This window comes from Ursus arctos, unplaced genomic scaffold (genome assembly GCF_023065955.2).
Source record: "Ursus arctos isolate Adak ecotype North America unplaced genomic scaffold, UrsArc2.0 scaffold_17, whole genome shotgun sequence".
Taxonomy (NCBI): Eukaryota; Metazoa; Chordata; class Mammalia; order Carnivora; family Ursidae; genus Ursus; species Ursus arctos.
The window spans coordinates 50,204,535-50,226,298 of record NW_026622841.1 but is presented as its reverse complement, the minus strand read 5'-3'; the positions used below and the strand labels follow the sequence as shown (position 1 = coordinate 50,226,298).

General features: G+C 38.2%; 1 protein-coding gene across 3 annotated transcripts in view; it reads right to left on the bottom strand.

Annotated features, from left to right (window-relative positions):
• The window catches only part of SMCHD1 (structural maintenance of chromosomes flexible hinge domain containing 1), a 157,484-nt gene extending 139,257 nt beyond the window's left edge, over positions 1 to 18,227 (bottom strand). For 2 of the 3 annotated variants that reach the window (XM_057313253.1, XM_026496043.4), the window contains exons 1-5: positions 17,663 to 18,227; positions 10,108 to 10,183; positions 9,059 to 9,220; positions 3,967 to 4,049; positions 3,192 to 3,322 (exon numbers count right to left, since the gene is read on the bottom strand). In XM_057313253.1, the coding sequence (XP_057169236.1) occupies positions 3,192 to 3,322; positions 3,967 to 4,049; positions 9,059 to 9,220; positions 10,108 to 10,183; positions 17,663 to 17,839 (629 nt within the window). In that variant the 5' untranslated portion in view covers positions 17,840 to 18,227. Of the gene's footprint in view, positions 1 to 3,191; positions 3,323 to 3,966; positions 4,050 to 4,138; positions 4,266 to 9,058; positions 9,221 to 10,107; positions 10,184 to 17,662 lie in introns of those variants that run through there. The other variant, XM_057313255.1, reaches the window with a different exon arrangement.
• Positions 18,228 to 21,764: the final 3,537 nt, after the last annotated feature.

Here is a 21,764-nt window from a genome sequence, read left to right as displayed (position 1 = left end):
TAACAAATGTGACAAAACGTTAACAACTAATAAATCTAGGTGAAGGATACATGCTTGCTAATATTGTTCTTTCAACTTGTTTGCTTTAATTTTTTCAAAATAAAAAGGGTGGGAGGAAGGGTAGTACCAAGTTGAGAGTTATAAAGAATACTGGCAAATTAGAATTTTCACCTCATCTCCCTCCATTCTCCCCCTCATATAACATAACACGCTTGTCTCCTTCCACCGTCCCAAATAAAAGAAGCTGATCATAATTTCAGTGCCTGTCTTTGCTGGTGTTCTACTTGGAGTACTCTTCCCCCGGATCTTCGTTTGGCTGTTTTCTTCTAATCATTCAAGCCTCAACTTAAATGCAATCTCAAAGAGACCCTCATCTACCTTAAGAGATGCCCATCAGGCTCTAACATATTACCTGATATTTTTCTTAACAGCAATAATCTATACCTGGAATGCTTATAAATTTTTTGTGTGTTTACTTGTTTTTCTCTCTACAACATAACAGACCAAGAGGGTCAGCTGTTTTATACTTTTATACTGTCCTCCTTTTCTTCCATAGCTTGTATCCTATAACATCCACTCTCGTATCCAGTAAAAACTTAACTGGAAACGGTAAAGCAACTGACAATATTTTCTATAGGAGTAGAAGCTAAGGGAGAGAGGGGGAGCATCTGAAGTTAACAGAAATCACTGCAGGGAGATCGGTAGGAGAAGGAAGGGAATAATGAAGGGGGTGGTAAACAGAAGGGGGAATGAACCACGAGAGACTATGGACTCTGGAAACTGAGGGTTTTAGAGGGGAGGGGATGGGGGGATGGGCTAGCCCGGTGATGGGTAGTAAGGAGGGCATGTATTGCATGGAACACTGGGTATTATACGCAAACAATGAATCATGGAACACTACATCAAAAACTAATGATGTACTGTATGGTGACTAACATATCATAATAAAAAAAATGAAGTTAACAGAAATCAGAGTGGGTGGGTCAAGGGACTGATACTAGACTCAAAGACAGTATGAGTACGTGATAGCTACAACAGCTGATGGTTTACTAAAATAATACCTAAAAACCCAGGACAAAAGCCAGCAACAGGTACCTTTTTATCAAAAATGAAACAAAATTTCCCCAACATTTAAGTTTAAAAGTTTATGTTGTGCTAAGACCTAGAGAAAAATCAGAGTCCACGTTCCATGAATTCAGTTAAAATTTACTCTAACATCATAGATGGTACTTCCTTCTCTTCCATTTGATTTAAATAACATTTTTCTAACCTTTTTGCCAATCTACCACCTGATATTTCTATTGCATGCTAAATTCTATCCTTAGGCTATAAAAGACTGTGGTCTTTGCCTTCTCTATGGATATTTTGTAAATCCTTGAAATGGCATGTACTCATGAATATAACGATGAAGAATGGTTATAGAAAAATCTGAGGCTAAGAATAAGAAAGTAGCAACTAAAATGATAGTTTATATAGCTTATATTTACTGACTGCTTACTATAGGCCAGGCTCTGTCCTATGGATTTTACACCATGTACTAACAAATTTGGTTCTCACAAAACCTTCTGAGGTATTATCCACATTTTGCAGATATGTAAACTGAAACTTAGAGAAGTAAAATACCTTCACCAATGTCATACAACTATTAAGGCTAGATTCAAACGAGGCCAAATGATTTCAGAGCTCTTCTTCATTATATTGCCTCTCAACATGACACTGTAAGTCTACAAATTTGATAAAAATTCTGTGGGAATTTTCTGTGCTAACTATATTAGTTTTTAAGATTGTTAAGATTGATCCTTAAATTTGGGTGATTCTCCTTGACATAACAAAGAGCAAAACAGGATGTGAACGAATATTACTTAGTAAGAATACCAACAGATCCTTCCCAAGTATGTTACCCAAAGTACACAACATAGCTAAAAATAGCAAAAGACGTGTGGGTCATAACTCTTACTAGAATCAGTTATTATCCCAAAGACCTAAATCTTTATATCCCTGACAACTTCTAGTATATTTTGTTCCCCTATGGCATTCTCATTCAGGGTATTTTCTACAAGCATATTCTCATACAAAAGTCCTGACTAGACTCTATTCCCCAACAGCTATGAATATTTTATAAAGCAGGGCCCTGAAGGGCGTCTGGGTGTCTCAGTCACTTGAGTGCCTGACTCTTGATTTCGGCTCAGGTCACAGTTTCAGGGTTATGGGATTGAGCCCTGTGTCAGGCTCTGCACTCAGTGTGGAGTCGGCTTGTCCCTCTCCCTCTGTTCCTCCCCTCCACGCTCTCTCTCAAATAAATAAAATCTTTTATTTTTATTTAAGATTTTTATTTATTTCTTTATTTCAGAGAGAGACAGGGCACAACCAGGGGAGGGGCAGAGGGCGAGGGAGAAGGAGACTCCCTGCTGAGCAGGGAGCCTGATGCAAGGCTCGATCCCAGGACCCCGAGATCATGACCCAAGCCAAAGGCAGATGCTTAACCAACTGAGCCACCCAGGGCCACTAAAATAAATAAAATCTTTAAAAAAAAAAAAGAAAAGAAAAGAAAAAGCAGAGCCCTGAAAGCAGAGCAACAATGAGCTCAACAGAACAAGTGTGGTTCATTAGACGCTTTGCAAGTGGCGTCAGGTAATTGCTAAAGCTTAGTTTAAAACCATCCTCCTGGGGCACCTGGGTGGCTTGGTTAAACATCTACCTTTGGCTTGGGTCATGATCTCGGGGTCCCGGAATTGAGCCCCACATTGGGCTCCCTGCTCAGCAAAGAGTCTGCTTCTCCCTCTGCCCCTCGCCCCACTCGTGCTCTCTCTCTCTCTCAAATAAATAAAATCTTTAAAAAAAATTAGTAATTAAAACCATCCTACTGGTCGAGAGGCCACAAAGCTCTCATCCAACTTTAGTAAGGAAAGGGGGAAGATTCCAAAGTATTTAAGACATAACTCCTACATATTTTAGAAAATACAAAAAGGATTCTTCAGTGGAAGGGCATAATATTATGTAGTTTTGACTATTTCTAAGTATTGATAATAAACATTTTATTATATAAAAAATCTAAGTATATATGCTGATAACATATACACTGGTAATATCAAAAGCTCCAATGTACCACACATAACTGAAGAAATATTAGAGTTTTTATCCTTATTAAAATTCCCAGCTACCCATCAAGAAAGTGAATAAGGTTTTCTAACCTTTCAAAGTCACCTTGTCTTGTAAATTTTGACAACCTATACACGGCCCAGTTGTTAAGCTGTTTAGAGGTCATTCCTCTTCCATTATCTATCACTGCAACGGCAGGTTTTCCTTGTGTTTCATCAAAAAGCTATGAAATAAGTTCAAAAAGACAGGAAAAGTCAAATCAATATCAAAAATATAAAAAGTTAAATATTAAAGAATTAAATGGGTTCACTCATACACTGCTGGTGGAAGTGTAAATGTATTACAACTTACTAAAAGGTACATCACCTGTATAAATCAAAGGCCTTAGAATTCATGTCCTTTAATCCCTTTAATCCAGAAATTCCATTTCTCAGAAGTTAGCTTAAGGAACTAATTACAGACATGTAAAGACCTATAAGGATGTTCATGCCAGCATGGTTTACAATGGCAAAAATATAGAAAAAATTCTAAATCTTCAATAATAATAGACTACATAATTTATAATATAGTCAATAAATGAAACTGTAACAATGGAACATTATACTGCAGAATATTCATGATATGGCAAATGTCTACAATGTACTGTCAAGAGAAAGCAGATGATCACAAAAAAACAATGTACACTATGATCACACATACATGTATACATATATACACAGAATAAAGGGCACATAAAAATGTAACAATGAAGAGACATCAGATAATTATTTCTACTTTTAGTTTTCTTTATTTTCTAATTTTTCCAATGGACTTGTAGTACTTTTATAAAAAGAAAAATTAAATTTCTTTATAGTATAATTTTCTTACCAATTTGATCTGTATTCCTCTAACACCAGTGTTTCTAGAAGTAGCAGACAATGAATTGTCAATTAATTCTGCAAGAGCAAATGCTGAAAGAGAATGAGAAGACATTACTGCTTAACTTTTCCCTCCCAAATACTTCATTTAAAAGTTCAAAATAGAAGAAACTCTGAAGTACCTTAAGCCATCACTTTTATTTTCCAAAGAGCTAGAATTAAAGTATTATCATGATCCTAATGATATAATACATAATAAAGGCATCATCACCAATCACCACCAGCATTAAAAAGCAGTCATCAACCAGTACTTGTAAGGCACTATACGGCATGAGTCAGCCAGCCATGACTCCTGGCTTCAAGGAGTTTATAATCTAAAGACAGACATACAGACATAGGAGACAAACAGAAGACCATAACCATAAAATCAAATACTAGTTCGTGGTATGTAATACATAATGCACAAGTCAAAAGTAAACACATTTAGAGACGGGGAGGGGTGGGGGTTGCAAATACAAAGCAACTATGAAAGTGTCTATTAAGAACTAATTTAGATATAGAAATCTTATGATTAACGGCAACTTATCAAATGGCAGAACATGTCTGTCTGACAAAGAACTGCTAATTATTTCCTACTACACAACCAACTTGATATTCAACGTATCACTGGCTCAGTATTATTAACCAATATTCTCCTTTCTTCAAGGTCACTACTCAAACTTCCCACTTTTATTTCCTTAATTAAAAAGGGGAACACAGCAAATTTATGTCTCTTACTGCCACTGAAGTGCAACCCAACTAACACTGTAATTAATCCAGAGCAGCACCCCAGCAAGCATTCCACACTCCGAACACTTACGGGATGGCTATGTTTATACACTAGAAAGAAGTTACCACAAATCAGATATAAGGATCTGGCCAATGGTATTAAGTCTAGAAAATAGAGAAGGAAATGGAGGCAAAAAAGAGGTAAGAGAAATTTAGAGGGAAGAAATTATTAGAATCTGGTATCTGCTTAGATAAAAAATTACAAAGGAAGGGGGGAAGGGAGGGGAGAGAGAAGGAGAGTGAGGAAGGAAGGAAGGAAGGAACCCAAGACGGTTTTGAGTCTTTGACCAAATAGGATAAATCGTCATATTTCTCATGAAGCAAAAATTGAGAGGGGAAGAAAGAAAACACTCTGTTTTAGATGTGAAGCCCTACTACTCTATCAAAGCTCAATGAGTAGAAGAGGTGTTCCAAAGGGGCGAGAACAGATACCAGGCTTCAGAGAATAAAAACAGCCAGAGATAAGGTTTTCTGCTTCATTGACAGATTAGTTAAGTCTTGGATCAGCTCATTAAGAGAAAAGTATTTAAAGAAGAACAGCATGACTTGAAAAGATATCCACCATATGGTCAAGAATAACCAAAAGCAGGGGCGTCTGGACGGCTCAGTCGTTAAGCGTCTGCCTTCAGCTCAGGGCGTGACCCCACCATTCTGGGATCGAGCCCCGCATCGGGCTCCCTGCTCTGCTGGGAGCCTGCTTCTTCCTCTCCCACTCCCCTTGCTTGTGTTCCCTCTATCACTGGCTGTCTCTCTATCAAATAAATAAATAAATAAAAATCTAAAAAAAAAAAAAAAAAAAAAAAGAATAACCAAAAGCAGCACTAAAGGCAAATGAAACAAGCAGGGAAAGACCTAGGAATGTAGTGTAAAAATCACAGTAATCAAAGCAAGAGCTTAAACAAGGAGATTTTCTGCTTGTTCATATAATGACAGCAGGAATGAAAACTGGTACAACTAATGTGGAAATGTTATATATATATATTTGATATATATATATTTGATATATATATATATATCTCAAAAGTCTTAAAAATGAATGTATCTACTGACTCCATGATTACACATTTAGAAATCTATCCCCAGAGAAAAAATTAAAGATTCATTCAATATGCAAATATTTAAATACTTACCATTTTCAGGCATTTTCTAGGAACAGAACAAAACAGATAAGAGTCCTATTCTTGTGGAGTTAACATTCTAGTTAGAAGGATGGAAAAACAATGAGAAAGATGGAAAATGAAATGTAATCATAATTAACAACGCCTTAGCATGTTAGATGGTAGTATATGTGATGGAGAAAAGAAAGAGCAGGAAAAAAGGGATCAAATAACAGTAAAAGTCACAGAGGGAACACAGCTGCAATCTCAAACAGGGCGATCAAGGTTAATTTTTGTTGAGAAGGTAACAGATAAACAAGACTTGAAAGAGGTGAGGGAATGAGACAGGGACTATCTGGGCAAAGAGGCAGAGGGCCCTAAGCTGAGTATATTGTTGGTACCGCAGTGAAAAAGCAAAAAGGAAAAGTTGCAGAACAAAGGCAGAGAGTAAACAAAGCAGAGCTACATATAGATAATTAGAAAGGCCTCGGCTTTTATTCTCAGTGAAATGGGTAGCTATCAGTGTTTTCAGTAGAAGAGTAAATATCTGACTTCTCAAACCTTATGTGGAAAGGCATGAAATGAGAGATGAATTAAGAATCCATTATATAACTGAGGTGATGATTTCTCAAGATCAGGTTTTAAAGAAACAGAAGTGGTAAGAAATGGTCATTTCTGCGGCGCCTGGGTGGCACAGCGGTTAAGCATCTGCCTTCGGCTCAGGGCATGATCCCGGCGTTATGGGATCGAGCCCCACATCAGGCTCCTCCACTACGAGCCTGCTTCTTCTTCTCCCACTCCCCCTGCTTGTGTTCCCTCTCTCGCTGGCTGTTTCTATCTCTGTCAAATAAATAAATAAAATCTTTAAAAAAAAAAAAAAAAAGAAATGGTCATTTCTACATAAATACTGAAGATAGTGCCAATCAGATTTTCTTACAGACTGAATGAAAGGTATGAGACAAAGAAGAATCAATTTGATTTTTGGCCTAAGCAACTAAAAGAAAAGAGCGATAATCAGTTTGGATGGGAAAATTATGTGTAGTTAGGATTCAGTGAACAGATCAGGGTTCCCATCTTAAGATATGCGAATGGAGATACCACATGAGCAGCTGGACAGACAAAATTGGAATTCAGGAGGTAAGTCTGGCAATACTTTCAATATTTGACTAAAAATTACCATTTCTGGGGCACCTGGATGACTCAGTTAAGCATCTGATTCTTGATTTCGGCTGATGTCATGATCTCACGGTCATGAGATAAGCCTCATGTCTGGCTCCACGTTCAGCATGGAGTCAGCTTGAGATACTCTCTCTCTCTCTCTCCCTTTCTCTCTGCCCCTTCCCCCCACTCAGGTACTCTCTCTAAATGGATAAATAAAATCTTAAAAAAAAAAAAAGGACCACTTCCACCATTGAGGAGTCACTGCCGTAACGATGGCATTTAGAACCATGACACTGCACAAGATCACCAAGGAGGTAAGAGAGGTTAAGGGACCAAGGACTAAGCTGTGAGACTCTTCAATATTAAGAAGGTTGAGAAGGAAGGTCAATTATATCTCAATTAAAAAAAAAAAAAGAAAAAGATGGGAAGAGAAGAGCAGAAAGAAGGCAGCCAGTGAGGTAGAAACAAAACAGGAGTATGATTTCTCAAAAGCCAAGTGAAGACTATTTTATCGAGGAAGAAAAGTGATATATTGTGTCAATACCTTGAGTAAAATGGGAACTGAAAGCTGATCACTGGCTTTAGCCACCAGCGACCCTCAAAGAGTAAGTACAAGACAGTGAATAAGAGAGAATGGGAAAAGGAGCACCACTGCTGAGAGTAAATACAGTCAACTCTTTTGAGGAGTTTTGCTGTTGTAAACAGGAGCAAAAAACTGGGTGGAAGCTGGTGAAAGAAGAATATGATGTGAGAAATAAGATGGGAGCTTTCGTGTATATAAGGAACAGTATCAGAGGTAAAGAGTAGACTGGCTAGGAGTTCAAGCTCTGTAATTCCTCTGCTAGGGTTCAAACTCTGGCTCCAATACTTACTACCACCGTGGCCTTTGTCAAGCTACCTAAAATCTCTTAGCCTCAGGTTTCTTCTGCAAAGTAGGGTCATTACATAACATTAGTTACCACACTGGATTAAGGATTAAATGAGATAATGTTCATAAAGAACTTGGCATGGTGCATGGCACAGCGACTGACAGTAATACTACTAGTACTTAGGGTGAGGGTGTGTACAATGATTTAGACAAAAGAATAGTGATGTGTAACAATAAAAAAGACTGAAAACAACCTAAATGTCTAAAAGAACACTGTTCAAAAAATGTCTGTTATATAAATACTACATAAACACTAAAAACAAATATACACTGACATATATATTAAAGATGTTCATTTTATTTTAAACAAAAAAGTTGGTTAAAGAAGTATGCTCCATATAAAACCACTAAAAAGAAAAAATATATAAAAGGGTCTGAAATGATAAACACCAAAGTATAAGTGGAGGTTCTATCTGGGTGCTAGAGTCACAATGTTCTTTATGTTCTTTCTGCTTATCTACGTCTTCTAATTTCCTACAAACTATAATACATATGCCATAAGAAAAATATTTTTAATGAAGTTTATAATGAACATCTTAGTAGTTTTAAACACTTTGGCAGGGTCCAGACAGAAAAGACTTTCTAAATCAACTGATTTGTAAAGATCACAAGCAAACAGTCCAAAGGTACGATAAAAACTTGTGAGAAGTGAAGGTGGAAAGAAATAATAAAGAAATGGAGACCAGAACACAAACCACTTACTTGTATAGTTCAGCTACAGAAATTTGCAAGGTAAAAAAAATATTTTCTCAATTGGGAGACATCTACAGGAGGCCAGGAAGAATAAATCAGAGTACACAGGAGATGGAAAGATCGGTAGGTACATTTCTTATGCGTTAAAATGGAATGAATTATAATAGATTAGTTTTAAAGGAGAGGTATCTTTACTCTGAAGATGACTGAGAAAAAGAAACATATTGTGATGAACAATAATGTAAGAGGCTGAAGTAAGGAAGTTCACAATGACGAGTCATAATCTTCTAATTAAAGTAGAAAGAGAATTTTCAAACAGTGAAGGAATGTGACACGTGGTCAAGGGATAAAAGAGAGAAATAGTTTGTCAAAACCAGTATAAATGTAATACTTACGCAAAGGATTTTGTCCTTCGCTTGCATAATATTCATACATGCCACTTTTAACCAGTGTGTCATAGTGAGGTAGGAAGTCAATTCGTTCTTTTGTAGCTGTTAGTAGTAACTGATTGACTGACTGTAGCAGGTATAGAGTGACTCCATCTTTAACAGTGTCATCTGTAATTAAGAAGTAATATCTTAAGTGCTACACTAGCATCAAAAACACAATGGATTTATAATTTTGAATATGCAAATTGTATCTCTAAGATATCTTTAAAGATGGTACAGGCAAACCCTCAAACAATGGATCTATCTATAAATTCAGGTGTGTTTTATTAAGGATAGTATAGTGGAATAGGCCCAAATACTTCCACTCATCTGAAACACTCAATTTTAAAAAGTTAAACAACCACAGGAAATCAGATGAGGAACTGCATTAGAGTGGCATTAACATGAATGGAGAAGTAGGATTAAACTCAAAAGGAATCATGCATGAAAACCTGGCAGGTCCTGGAATCTAATTTGATTTTAAAAATATATATAACGGAAGAATCCAAGTTCGTGAGAATCAACTTCTTGAGGGCCCATGTAAAAAAAATGTGACCAGATGTTATAGAACATCTCATCTTCTGCAGCCATAACTGATAACTATATTTCTATAATCTTGTTTTAAAAATAGGACCTCGGTGTGCCTGGGTGGCTCAGTAGGTTAAGCATCTGACTCCTGATATCAGCTCAGGTCATGATCTCAGGGTGGTGAGACCAAGCGCCAAGTCGGGCTCCATGCTCTGTGGGAAGTCTGCTGGAGATTCTCTCCCCCCACATCGGCCCCTCCCCCCAATGGAAGGTGTGTGCTAAAATATATAAATCTTAAAAAAAAGAAAAGAAAAAAGAAAAAATATGACCTCTGCACAAACTATGCATATATAGTTTCCCCCTTCATCCCAAGAAAGTAACCAAAATTATCAATAGTTTTAGATACTTATCTGTATAATGAAAAAGTTATTGCCCTATGATGTACTAGAACATATTAAATACAAAGGCATCAATTAAACGCTGCTTACCAAAATTATCACAGGTAATTTCTTTCCTACTTGTTGTTGTAATAACAAATTTCTCTTCAGGTGAAATGCCAAGTGTCTATCCAAAATAACAGGAATAAAATCAATTATTACACAAAAGAAATAAATATGCATTAAAGTTTATAAGAATATGAAAATATCAATAGTGTATCATAATCTTGTAACAGTTACTACATTTACCTAAAAAGTCTAAGTCTCAATACTTTTAACATTTTTCCTCTGCATAATTAAGCACAGCTCTATCTATTAATTACCTATTTGCTTAGCAAGGTTGTTTTTTCTGCTTCTCACATTAAGTCACCTAGGAACATGATGATTAGGTGGAACATTTTCTGAAGGGTTTTAATATGAACAGGGCCTCCTATTTCATGTCAATACATAAGTAAATTTATCTGGAGCAAATCATTAACACCTATGTTCATATAGATTAAATATTTAAATATATAAAAACAAAAGTACTAGAAAAAATAGAGGTTAATATTTTATAACACTGAGATAAGGACAGCCATGCTATGCAGGATTTTCTGTATTAAAGAATTTTTTACCTATTATAACCCCTTCCAACAGAATAACTTTTAAAAATTAAGGCAAATTATAAATTATGAGAGGGAACTGCAACAAGAGACAGAGTTAGCATCCTTAGGAAACAAAAAGCCTTCACAAAACAAGATGAAGATCAACAAAGAGAAAGAGCAAAAAGTGATGAACAATCAAAAGGAGAAAATACAAACAAACATCCAACGAACACAAAAAACTGAAATTTTACAACTAATCAAAAAATGAGAATTAGAAAAATGAGTTAACGTTTTCATTAAAATTTTATATACCTTTCAAATTAAAAGACATATGCTCTTTCTAAAATTAAACAATGTACAGTTAAGTGAAAAGACCAACTTCTGCTTCAGGTAATGATGGACTAATCTTAGACCAACCTTACCACCAAAGACAACTAAAAGAAATCTAGACTAAAGATACTCAAATCTTCAATAGCTATACTAAACCCTATTGGTTCCTACTGAAACTAATTAGGGCACCAACTCCTTATTCCGAACACTAATTAAGAAAAAGAATAAAGCATTTATCCTGCTGTTTTATACCAACTGTAGTTACAGGTAACCAAATGGCTCTACTTGATGAGGCAAAGCTGTTCTTTAGAGAACTCTAGCTAATAAAATAAGAGGAACAGCAATCAGAGTACCACCATCAATAGATGAACCATCAGCTCAAACTTTTATTATGGAGGAATCCAGCTGAAACTACCTGAATTCCACTGATAGGATCGTAGCATTGCTAAGGGGGGAGAAATACCCATTTATTACATGCCTCTTGATATGACAGAACATAAAGTACCAGCACCACCTATGTAGTATTCTTTGCCTCCATACCTCAAAGAAGGTGAGCCTAAATTTTGTTTATAAACCTTTAAAAATAACTTGTTTACAGGATATATGGAAATAGAACAAGTTACACAATAAAGGAGCACAGACAAATCCAGAACGTGCACTATTAAAGAAAAACCTACTTGATTTCTTCAACAGGCCAATGTCAGGAAAAATAAGGAGATTGGGGAAAAGAGAGGGTTTTGCTCAAATGCTCTAAATTTTAAAAGCATTAAGATGCATAAAAAACCAAATTCGACATTTGATGACCCAGTTGGAATCCTGATTTAAACAAACTATAAAAAGACATTTTGAGACAGATATCTAAATATGGACTAAGCTATTAGATGATATTTTAAGATGTTAATTTTGATGGTATGATCACAGAAATACATGTGAAATATACAGGAGTGAAGTGAACCAAGAACTGGAATATGCTACAAAAGACAAAAATGATGCTTGTGTGGTAAATACTTGGTTAACTGTTGAATCTGGATGATGAGTCAATGTGGGTTCATTATACTATTATCTCTTTATAGATGTTTGAAACTTTTCATAAGAAAAAATTCGTAATGTAAAATATACTATAATAAATAGATCAGTGGAAGAGAACAGTGGACCCTGAAACAGACCCTCATATATATACATGAAGATCTTGGCAAACAGGAGGTGACATTATATATTGGTGGGGAAAGAATAATTTCAATGAATGACACTGAAACAGTTAGTTACTGCATAAAAATAGACAAAATAAAATCCCCATCTCAACATACACAAAAAGAAATGCCAGGAGAATTAAAGGTGCTGCATATTAACCCAAAATTTTGGAGGAACACATAGGGGAATAATTTTGAGAAAAGAATTTCTGAAAATATATAAGAAAATATATAAGAACTGCAAGCCATAAAGGAAAAAACTAGAGGGGCGCCTGGGTGGCACAGCGGTTAAGCGTCTGCCTTCAGCTCAGGGCGTGATCCCGGCGTTATGGGATCGAGCCCCACATCAGGCTCCTCCGCTATGAGCCTGCTTCTTCCTCTCCCACTCCCCCTGCTTGTGTTCCCTCTCTCGCTTGCTGTCTCTATCTCTGTCAAATAAATAAAATCTTTAAAAAAAAAAAAAAAACTAGAAAATACGAAAAGATGCTCATCTTCACTAGTTATTAGAGAAATTAAAATATCATTCCCATGAGATGACAAAAATTTTAAGTCCTGATAATATAAAGTACAGGCCTCCCTATAGGGAAATTGGACCTTACACACTGCTGAGAAGACTGAAAATCAGTACAACTATATTGAAGAGCAATCTGGTATACTTTACTAAAACTAATCATCTCCCACGCAATGCCATCCTAAGAAATGAAGCTACAGATATAAACCGATGGGGAAGAAAACTGTACTTAACAAATAAAAACTGTTTTTACAGAACTTTATCAGGATTTTGTGTATTGAGTCTTTATTTTTTAGCTAGTACTACTTTATTTCTAGTGTCCCAATTGTTAGATGAGCTTATGTATCCTGTAAAAAAAATCTGTTCTTACAGTTACTGAAAAAACTATGTGCCAAGTTGAATTTTTAAGATCTATGTATATCTGAAAAATATTTATATCTAATTATTTCATACACTCTTCTCCAATAACCTTTAATTATTCAATTAAGATACTAAGCTATCTTTTTTCTTTACCTATAATTCTATATAAAAATTATTTCTTGAATTCATATATTTCCGAATATTTAAAAGCCTGGTATTTGACAAATATAAATTAAATATTTTTAATTACTCATTATGCTTTTTTTTAAGATGGCATACCCTTTTCTCTCCATATTTTTAGTCTAAATTCTATATTATCAGACATAAACTAAAATCTTTCATGTGTTTATATTAACCTGGCCTTAAATATAGATATACTTTCTCTGCCTTTCCCTACGTGAAAGCAGGATAACATTCTATCTGGGCAATAGCCTTGATTAGGTTTTTTTCATTTTTATAAGAGCACTTTGGTCCCATCTTTTTCTGGGTTAATTGGTAATGAAGATGGAAGTGCCTTTAATGGGTAATAAAAATTACCTGCCATCTCTTTAGGTCAGCTTCAAGCTACCCGCTGCCCAACTTCTCTCAAAAGCCAATTTTAAGAAATATCTATAAAGGGCTAACTAAATTGTAGTCCATAAAATCTTCAAATACTTTAAAGTTCATCCATGGATTAAGCCAGAAACTATATCCTTCAATGCACTGCTCTGAAACTCTGCAAACTAGCCTTTAATGATTTGTCCTTTGACAAAATATCCAATGGTTTTGTCCCTGAATAACCCACAGACCAGGAACACCCATATTGCACTTGAGTGAGAAATCTCTTAAAAAAAAAAAAAAAAAATTGAGTGGTTACTGGTTAAAGCAGCTTGCATTACCCAAAATAACACATATATCCTACCTTGTGTTAAAGGAAATAAGCAGCAGACTTTCCTATCTTTAGGGATGTTGTCCATTTTACCAGGAATTGTAAGAAATCTAGACAGAAATTTTTCTCAAGTCAAAGTTTTGCTTCACTAGCACTTGGAATGTTTTTATTTTATAGACACTGTAGTTTTTCTATAAATTATCCGTCCTTTTGTTTTGACCTCTGAGAAACTAAAAACTGATTTCATGGCTCAGCAATGGTGTAAGATATTATCAAAGTTTGTTAACTCGCCTCAGGTTACTATCTTAATCCTTCCTGTATCTACTTTTATGTTTCTTCCTTTTCTGGAATTTTTTTTTAAGATTTTATTTTTAAGTAATCTCTACATCCAACATGGGGCTCAAACCCACAACTTCAAGATCAAGAGTCACATGTTCCACAGACTGAACCAGCCAGGCACCCCTCATCTCCTAGAATTTTTAATATATGTACCCTAAGTACAAGTTTCTTTTAAAGGAAGAGAGTGATTCATGTAACTAGACAGCTATAAACCAACTATTAGGTAAGGCTCCTGCCCTCAAGGACCATGCAAAAAAAAATTTTTTTAAGTACGATGGTATAAGTGCCATGGTACAGTCACAAGGTATAATGAGGGGCGCCTGGGTGGCACAGTCATTAAGCATCTGCCTTTGGCTCAGGGCGTGATCCCGGCGTTCTGGGATCGAGCCCCATGTCAGGCTCCTCTGCTGGGAGCCTGCTTCGTCCTCTCCCACTCCCCCTGCTTGTGTTCCCTCTCTCGCTGGCTGTCTTTCTTGTAAAATAAATCAATAAAATATTAAAAAAAAAAAAAAAAAACAAGGTATAGTGAAACCATACAAAGGAAAAAGTAGGCACTTCCTCAAATATGGAGATGGAGGGAAAAGTTTGCATACTTCCCTTAATGTCTGGATATAGCTTAAGAACTAGCCAAATGAATCATCTTCTAATCTTTGACTCTGCAAGGCCATAAGTGTTCAGGTGAGTCAATAGCTGCTTATCACAGGACTAAGGGGTTCTTCCAGATCTACTCTTTCCTTAAGATCCATAATGCTTTCTAGCACTACAAGCACGTGCTGGTTTAAGTTCTAAGGAAAAACTTTAATTTAGTGCACTATTTTACCTCCTCCACCCCCCACACACACGGAAAATGAAGGCTTTAGTAAATAGTGTGGGCACTGTAGAGGTTTTTTTTAAACTAAAAATAACAAGCTTCAGAATCAAACAGACATAGATTCTAATCCCAGTTTCGCTGCTTAGTAACTTTATAACCTTGGACTTAATTCAGTAATTTAATTCAGTTGTTCATGTAGGTAATGGAAACAAGGTTACGGGATTAGGTTACATAATCTAACGATGCTTTAGAAAGTAAATTCTCTGAAAAAAGTTAGCCTTCCATTTTTTTTCTTACTAGTTCTTCCCTCTCACTTCTAATCAAACTTAACCTTTGTCTCTTCCAGCAGGAAGTGCGAAGAAGAATTAGTCAAAAGAAATATTTTCCTTGATTTTCAAATTAAAATACTGAAGGAATGGAGCACCTGGGTGGCTTAGTCAGTTAGGCATCCACCTTCAGCTCCAGTTGTGATCTGGGGGTCCTGGGATGGAGGTCACCTTGAGCTCCCTGCTCAGCCGGGAGTCTGCTTCTCCCTCTCCCTCTCCCCCAGGCTCATGCATGCACTCTTGCTCTTTCTACCAAATAAATAAATAAAATCTTTATAAGATATATATTGAAGGAATAGAATAAATATATATATGTTCCCTATTACAACTTATTTTGAGGCAAAGTGGTATAACAGAAAGAATATGGGTTCTGGGTTTGAATCCTAATTTGAGACTGTACTATCTGTTTGACTTAAGTGAGTCATCCATCTCCAAAAGTAAGTTTCCACTTCTGTAATAATACTTCCCCATCTAACAGTGAGACTTTTCACAGAAGACAATTTATTTCTAGATGGAGAATAAATTAGTATGACCTTTTTGAAAACCAACCTGAAAATACCTATCAAGTGCTTTAAAAATATTCCTGACCTTGGAGGAACTTCACTGTCAAGAGCCTAAACTAAAGAGAAATAAAAGACTATTATTCAAAGATGTTTATCATGGCATCACTTAAAATTGAAAGTAATGTAAATGTAGACAAAAAGAAGGGATCTGGTTATGTAAACGGTGGTACTAAACAAACCATTTCAAACTTTGATTATGAAGACTTGCATTAAAACAGAAAAATACTAACAACGTTAAGTGAAAAAATAGCTATAAAAAAATTGGGGTAAGGATGCAGAGAAATAACCCCAAGTGCTACCAGTAGTTATAAATTTTACAGTGAAAAAAAGGTTTACTTATATTCCCCTCTGGTTCCGTATTTTCTTTAATGTGCCGATCTTTTAAACAATAAAAGTAACAAACATAAAGGGTTTCCTTTGGGGGGGGTGGTTTTGAATAGAAAACATTCATCAATAAAGATGAGCACTCATTCATTCGGTTTTCATATACACACGGGAATCTGCTATATCCAGGCATAGAAGGAATTCACTCTTTATACATTTGTCTCTTCACTCATTCATTCTAATTTCGACATTTACCATGTGCCAGGCACGGTTCTAGACACTGGGAATACAGTTGTGAACAAGCCAAAGTCCTTGCTCTCAAGTCCCTTTTATTCTATAGGTCTTGATATCAATTATTTCAGCAACTACAGAGTTATGTGTCTAGAACAGTACTAAATCATCAGCCTAATCAAGTTAAAACAATGCTTCACACAAAGTTCTCTTTCCCTGGAAGCTAAGTGTTCTTTGTAGTTTAAAAAGAACTTTACGTGGTTAACGCTGCACAGGACTATATCCCTTCTTTAAAGCTCAGGCACCACCTCCACCTCCTACCTATAAAACTCTTCACAGTTTAAAGTAGCTTTTCCTACGTAGTCATTAATTTTTAATGCAAACTAATACAGTGGAGATACATATAACACAAATATATATATTCACACATTTATCTATCTCACACATACACATACATGTACTCAGGCATACACACCCTTCTTTGGTGTTCCACAGCTACCCACAGACACCTCTCGAGTTAGTTCTAAAACTCTCATGGGCTCGGGTTCAGAAAACCAGAAGGGCAGCTTCCACCTGCGAAGCTCACTGGGACAAATGTTTTCACCACGGAAGGACCCCGCCAGGGCGGGCCTACAAACCTCCTTGACAGGACGACCCGGGAAATTATAGTATCATTTAATGAACCTGAGTTCAATCGACTCCAGAAATTTCAGAACTCTGCACCATCTTAACACTCCTAACACAGCCATCGGGTTCTAACTCTACGCTCGTAATTTTAAAAAAGTTCCACATGAAGAGACACAAGTGGCTTTCCCTACTGGAAGATGAGTTTAGAGTACTAAGGCCTTAGAGTACTAAGGTCGCCACGGGCCAATTAAACCCGAGGTATGAAATCCTAGGCAGCGGGAACCACCCCCACCCCGACCCCCTAAAAGGGCAGGGGGAGACCCACGGAGATGCTGGCTCTGCACTCCCAGGCCGAGCCTGGGACCGGCCCAAAGCTTCCAGCCGCCGGGCCACAGGCATGGCGGGCACCCGGGAGACAGAAGCCAAGGCCGTAGAACTAGCGCCAGGTGACAGGTTTATTGCCCTTCGTGAGCAACTTGAGTGTCTCGTCACCCTCCCAACCCAACTCTACCCGCGCATCCCTCCTTGGCCCCTTCGCGTACCTGACACACAGAGGCGCGGAACCTTGCGTAGTCCGAGCGCTCCTCGACCTGCAGCACCCGGTCCCCGAGCTCGGACTCCTCCTCGCGCCGGTCAAACAAGTACACCGTCCTGCAGCCGTCGCCTCCGCCGTCCTCTCCGGGCCCCACCGAGGGCCCGCCGCCGCCCGCCGCTGCCATATTGGGGGAAAGGAGAAAAAACCGCAGCGCCGGCGTCTACCGCGGGCGCGCTCAAGGCCGAGGTGCACACTCCGCGCGGCGCTCTCAGCTCAAGCCCCCGGGGCGGTGCGAGGCCTCTAGCCCAGCGCGCTGCAGCTCCTCCCTCAGCTGCGGAGGCGACGGCCGAGCAGCGGTAAGCGCGAGGATCACCCGGGAACCGATTCAAACGAGCTCCTGCTCTTGCACACGTCACTTCCGCGGCCCGTCGCTCCCGGGGAGAAGGGGGCGCGCAGCGCCCTCTTCGTAGGGCCCGAACCTGCGCCCGCCGCCTCCCACGCGAACCTCGCAGCTCGAGCCCGCACTAAGGCCACCGCCCCGGTCTGTGGCGCAGAAGGAAGAAGGGCCGACCGCGGTGCAGAGGAGGCGGGGCGAATCCGGCAGGCCGCGCGGGCGGGGCGGGGCTTCAGCGCCTGCCGCCCAGGGCCCGCCCCTTTGGCCCTCGAGAAGTTGCGAGGGAAACGCGGTTCCTTGCGGGCGCCTGCGCCCTTGGAGGAAGACCCAAAGCCTAGGAGGGAGAGCTAGTACCGAGACCCGCGGCGGGTGTCTTCGGAGTGGTGGTTTTGTGCCAGCCTAGAGGGTCCTGGTACCTTCCAGCTTCAACGTGACCCCCGACCGAGTCTGCCTGGCCTCGAGCTCCCGGCGCCGCGGCGGTGGTGCCCAGGCCAGGGATGCTGCCTCTGCGCCCGGGTCGCGGGACTGCGGCGGCGGGAAGCGTCAGGCCTGCTGGCCTCGCTGGGTGGGATTTCCTCCGTAGCGGGCTCGTGTGTCCCCACGCGGAGAAAACAGAGGCCCGGACACCCTGCGCCGCCTCTTCTACCTCATTTGCTAGTGATTTTATGTGGGCTCCAGTGTGGGCCACTGAGACAAAGCTTGTCCCTGAGAACGTCCGAACCGAGATGCTGTGACGTCACCGTGGCCTCCCTCAGGGGGCCTCCGAGGGTCCCGAAGTGTCTCCGTGTTTAAACCTTCCCACTTGACCTTACCTCCACCGCTGTTGCCATGTTGCTAAAAATTGTGAATTAGAACACCTACACCAAAGGATTACGCTAGGTGATTTTAGCAAAATGCTTCATATAGTACTCTTTCGGTAAAAGCCTTTATTATAGCGTTTCATTAAATATCCTTACCATGGGTGCATAGTGCCCTAACTCAACAAATAAAAGTGTCATTATTGAGAGGACTCGTCTAATCATTTACCTTCCATTTCTTAAAAATACCTAGTGAATATTTTGTACCTGAGAGTGACATGTAAATTTGCTAAGCCCAAGGTAGGCTAAGGGATTTTTTCGATTCTCCAAAAGTCTGAGTAATTATTTAGTATATTTTCTGTTTTACTAGGTTTGAAAAGACCTTCATGGTTAATTTTATAGATTCTTATCATTTGTGTATGTTAGAAACTTAAATTTGCTTGTCCATATAAAGATGTTCCAGAATCTTGGGGGAGGAAAGTGGCTAGACATGTATGATATTCAAGGTAGAACACAGTAGGAACAAGAGTGTGAAGGCATGTCATGTCTGGGGTACATAATTAGGGCTGGAAGTGGGGAGAATGGAGCAGTAGATGGTAAAGGATAAATTGGCAAGAGGCAAGTTGTGGCCAAATGCCATTCCTGTTCCTGAAGGGAGAAGTAGGGAAAGGCAGACCAAAGTAACCTCTGACTCCAATGGGATTTCTTTGATGTTTCATGTTTTACCTCTCAAATTCATGTGACCTTTTCCTTCTATCCCATTATGTAATAGTCTTTGATTTAAATGGCTCAAGAAAAATACAAATTGGGTAAAATTCTTAGTTAATGGGTAAAATGAATTGCCTTACCATTTCATCAAATTGAGACTAGGTCCAGTTCATCAGGGCGATGTCTCATTTCTCTGTACAGTAATTCCAAATTGTATAGATATGTGGATACAAACAGAAACTCTTTTCATATCTTTAGAAGAATTTCAAGATACCTTTAGAAGAGATTTCAAGATAATTGCCAAGAGGAGAGAGAGAAAACTGCCAGAGAAGTGTACTACAATATTACGGGAAACTATTGGTGGAAGCATTGATAGTATCTTTTTAAAGGTCAAGTCTGAATCAGTCTTATGTGCCAGTATGGCAATCTGAACAGCCTCTTTCATATATATATATATATATATATATATATATATATATATATATATATATACATACATATATGTATGTATGTCTTGGTTCTATGACTTATGTGAATAACTATATTCTAATGAAAATCAAATTTAATCTGTTCATTTTGAGTAGTATCAAAGGAAGTGTTGTTTTTGTTTTTTGCGTCAATAGGACTGGTTACTTTGGACAAATAAAAACTTACCGTAGTTACTTCATTTATCAGAAAAGAACATATGATACCATGGTAGATTATTCTCTCTCTCTCATTAAAGAGCAGTTTTTCTAAATGTTAGAAAAAATTTCCATAGTCATAACTCAATCAGAACTTATGTTTAACCTATAATGGCTAAGGAACATTCTGGGTTTTTTGTTTGTTTATTTATACAAGTATAAATGGTTGTTGTTGGGTTTTTGTTTTTGTCTTTTTTGCATTCACCAAAACAAAAGTGGCATTTCACAATCATGGGTAAGTCCATGTTGTTTCTGGGATGCCATCTTTCTGAGCAAAGCAAGAAATAGACTACCTCAAGGGAAATTGAAAATTTTCCTGAAGCCGTAAACCTTCAAGCAAACAGATGACTCTGTAATTAAGTAGACAATTTAAATAAAAACTATTTTATTGGACAATTTAAAGTAGACTTATCACAATTCCTATCTATATCTATAATTATTTTAATGCAACAGTTTATTTGCAAAACTCCCTGGAAGGAAAAATTTTACCACTCCCAATAACCTCCCCACTCAGAGGAGAAGACTAAAAAAAATGCTGTTTTAATAATCCAAACAAGGCTTAGTTAAATGGGCATTCAAAGTTCCTTCTAGAGAACCATTCCTTTACAAAAGGTTGAAACTCTTGTGCTATATTGACCAAAAGATCATGATTCATGGGAAGTCTTTGTTCATGAAACCAATCAGATGATTAGAAATGTTGTTGTTTCAGACCTGCTAGCATAAATGAGCAAATAAACTTTTGTAGTTTAAACTATTGATTTGTGTGGGGTTTTTTTCTTTACCCAAACCATTCCTTACATGCAGGCTCAGTCTTTTCAGATTTGTGTTACTGGTTCAGCAGAAGTCCAGAACAACAGTAACTTTGTAGTAATCAGAATGTTACCCAACTGTGTATTGCTTATTTTATTGTAAATATTGGTGAACAGCGGCCAGTAAATAGTTTTCTATTTTAAAAAACTTAGTGGCTTCAAACAGAAGCCATGTGTTTGCTCATGATTCTGAAATTTGGGATGAGCTTTCCTGGGCAGCTCTGCTAAGTCTCACTTGAAGTCATATATACAGCAGCAGTCACCTGGCAGCTTGAGTGGGGCTGAATGGTCCATGATGGTCTCATTCACATGGCTGGCAGCTGAGGCTATTGAGAACCGAAACTCCTTCTCCTCTATTAGGCATCTCTAATAGGATAGCTTGGTTTTCTTATTTGGCGGTCACAGAATTTCAAAAGAAAAAGTTCTAATGTGAAGTGCCTATCAAAGCTCTGCTTGCATTATGTTTGTTGATGTCATTACTCAAAGCTAGTCACATAGCCGAACTCCTGAGTGGTCCCCACAATAGAGGGAAGCTTACAGAAATCCCTGCTGATTTGGGGGTTAGTGCTGTTATCTGTGTAACTGTGTTGAGACCAGGTTGATCAACTATTACAGATCAAGGAGAGTTGCCAGAAAGAAGGGGGTGGGGAAATACAGGGTTGTTACGATTTGCTGATGAAGTTAAATTCTCCTCAAATAAAAATACCAAGAAAATAAA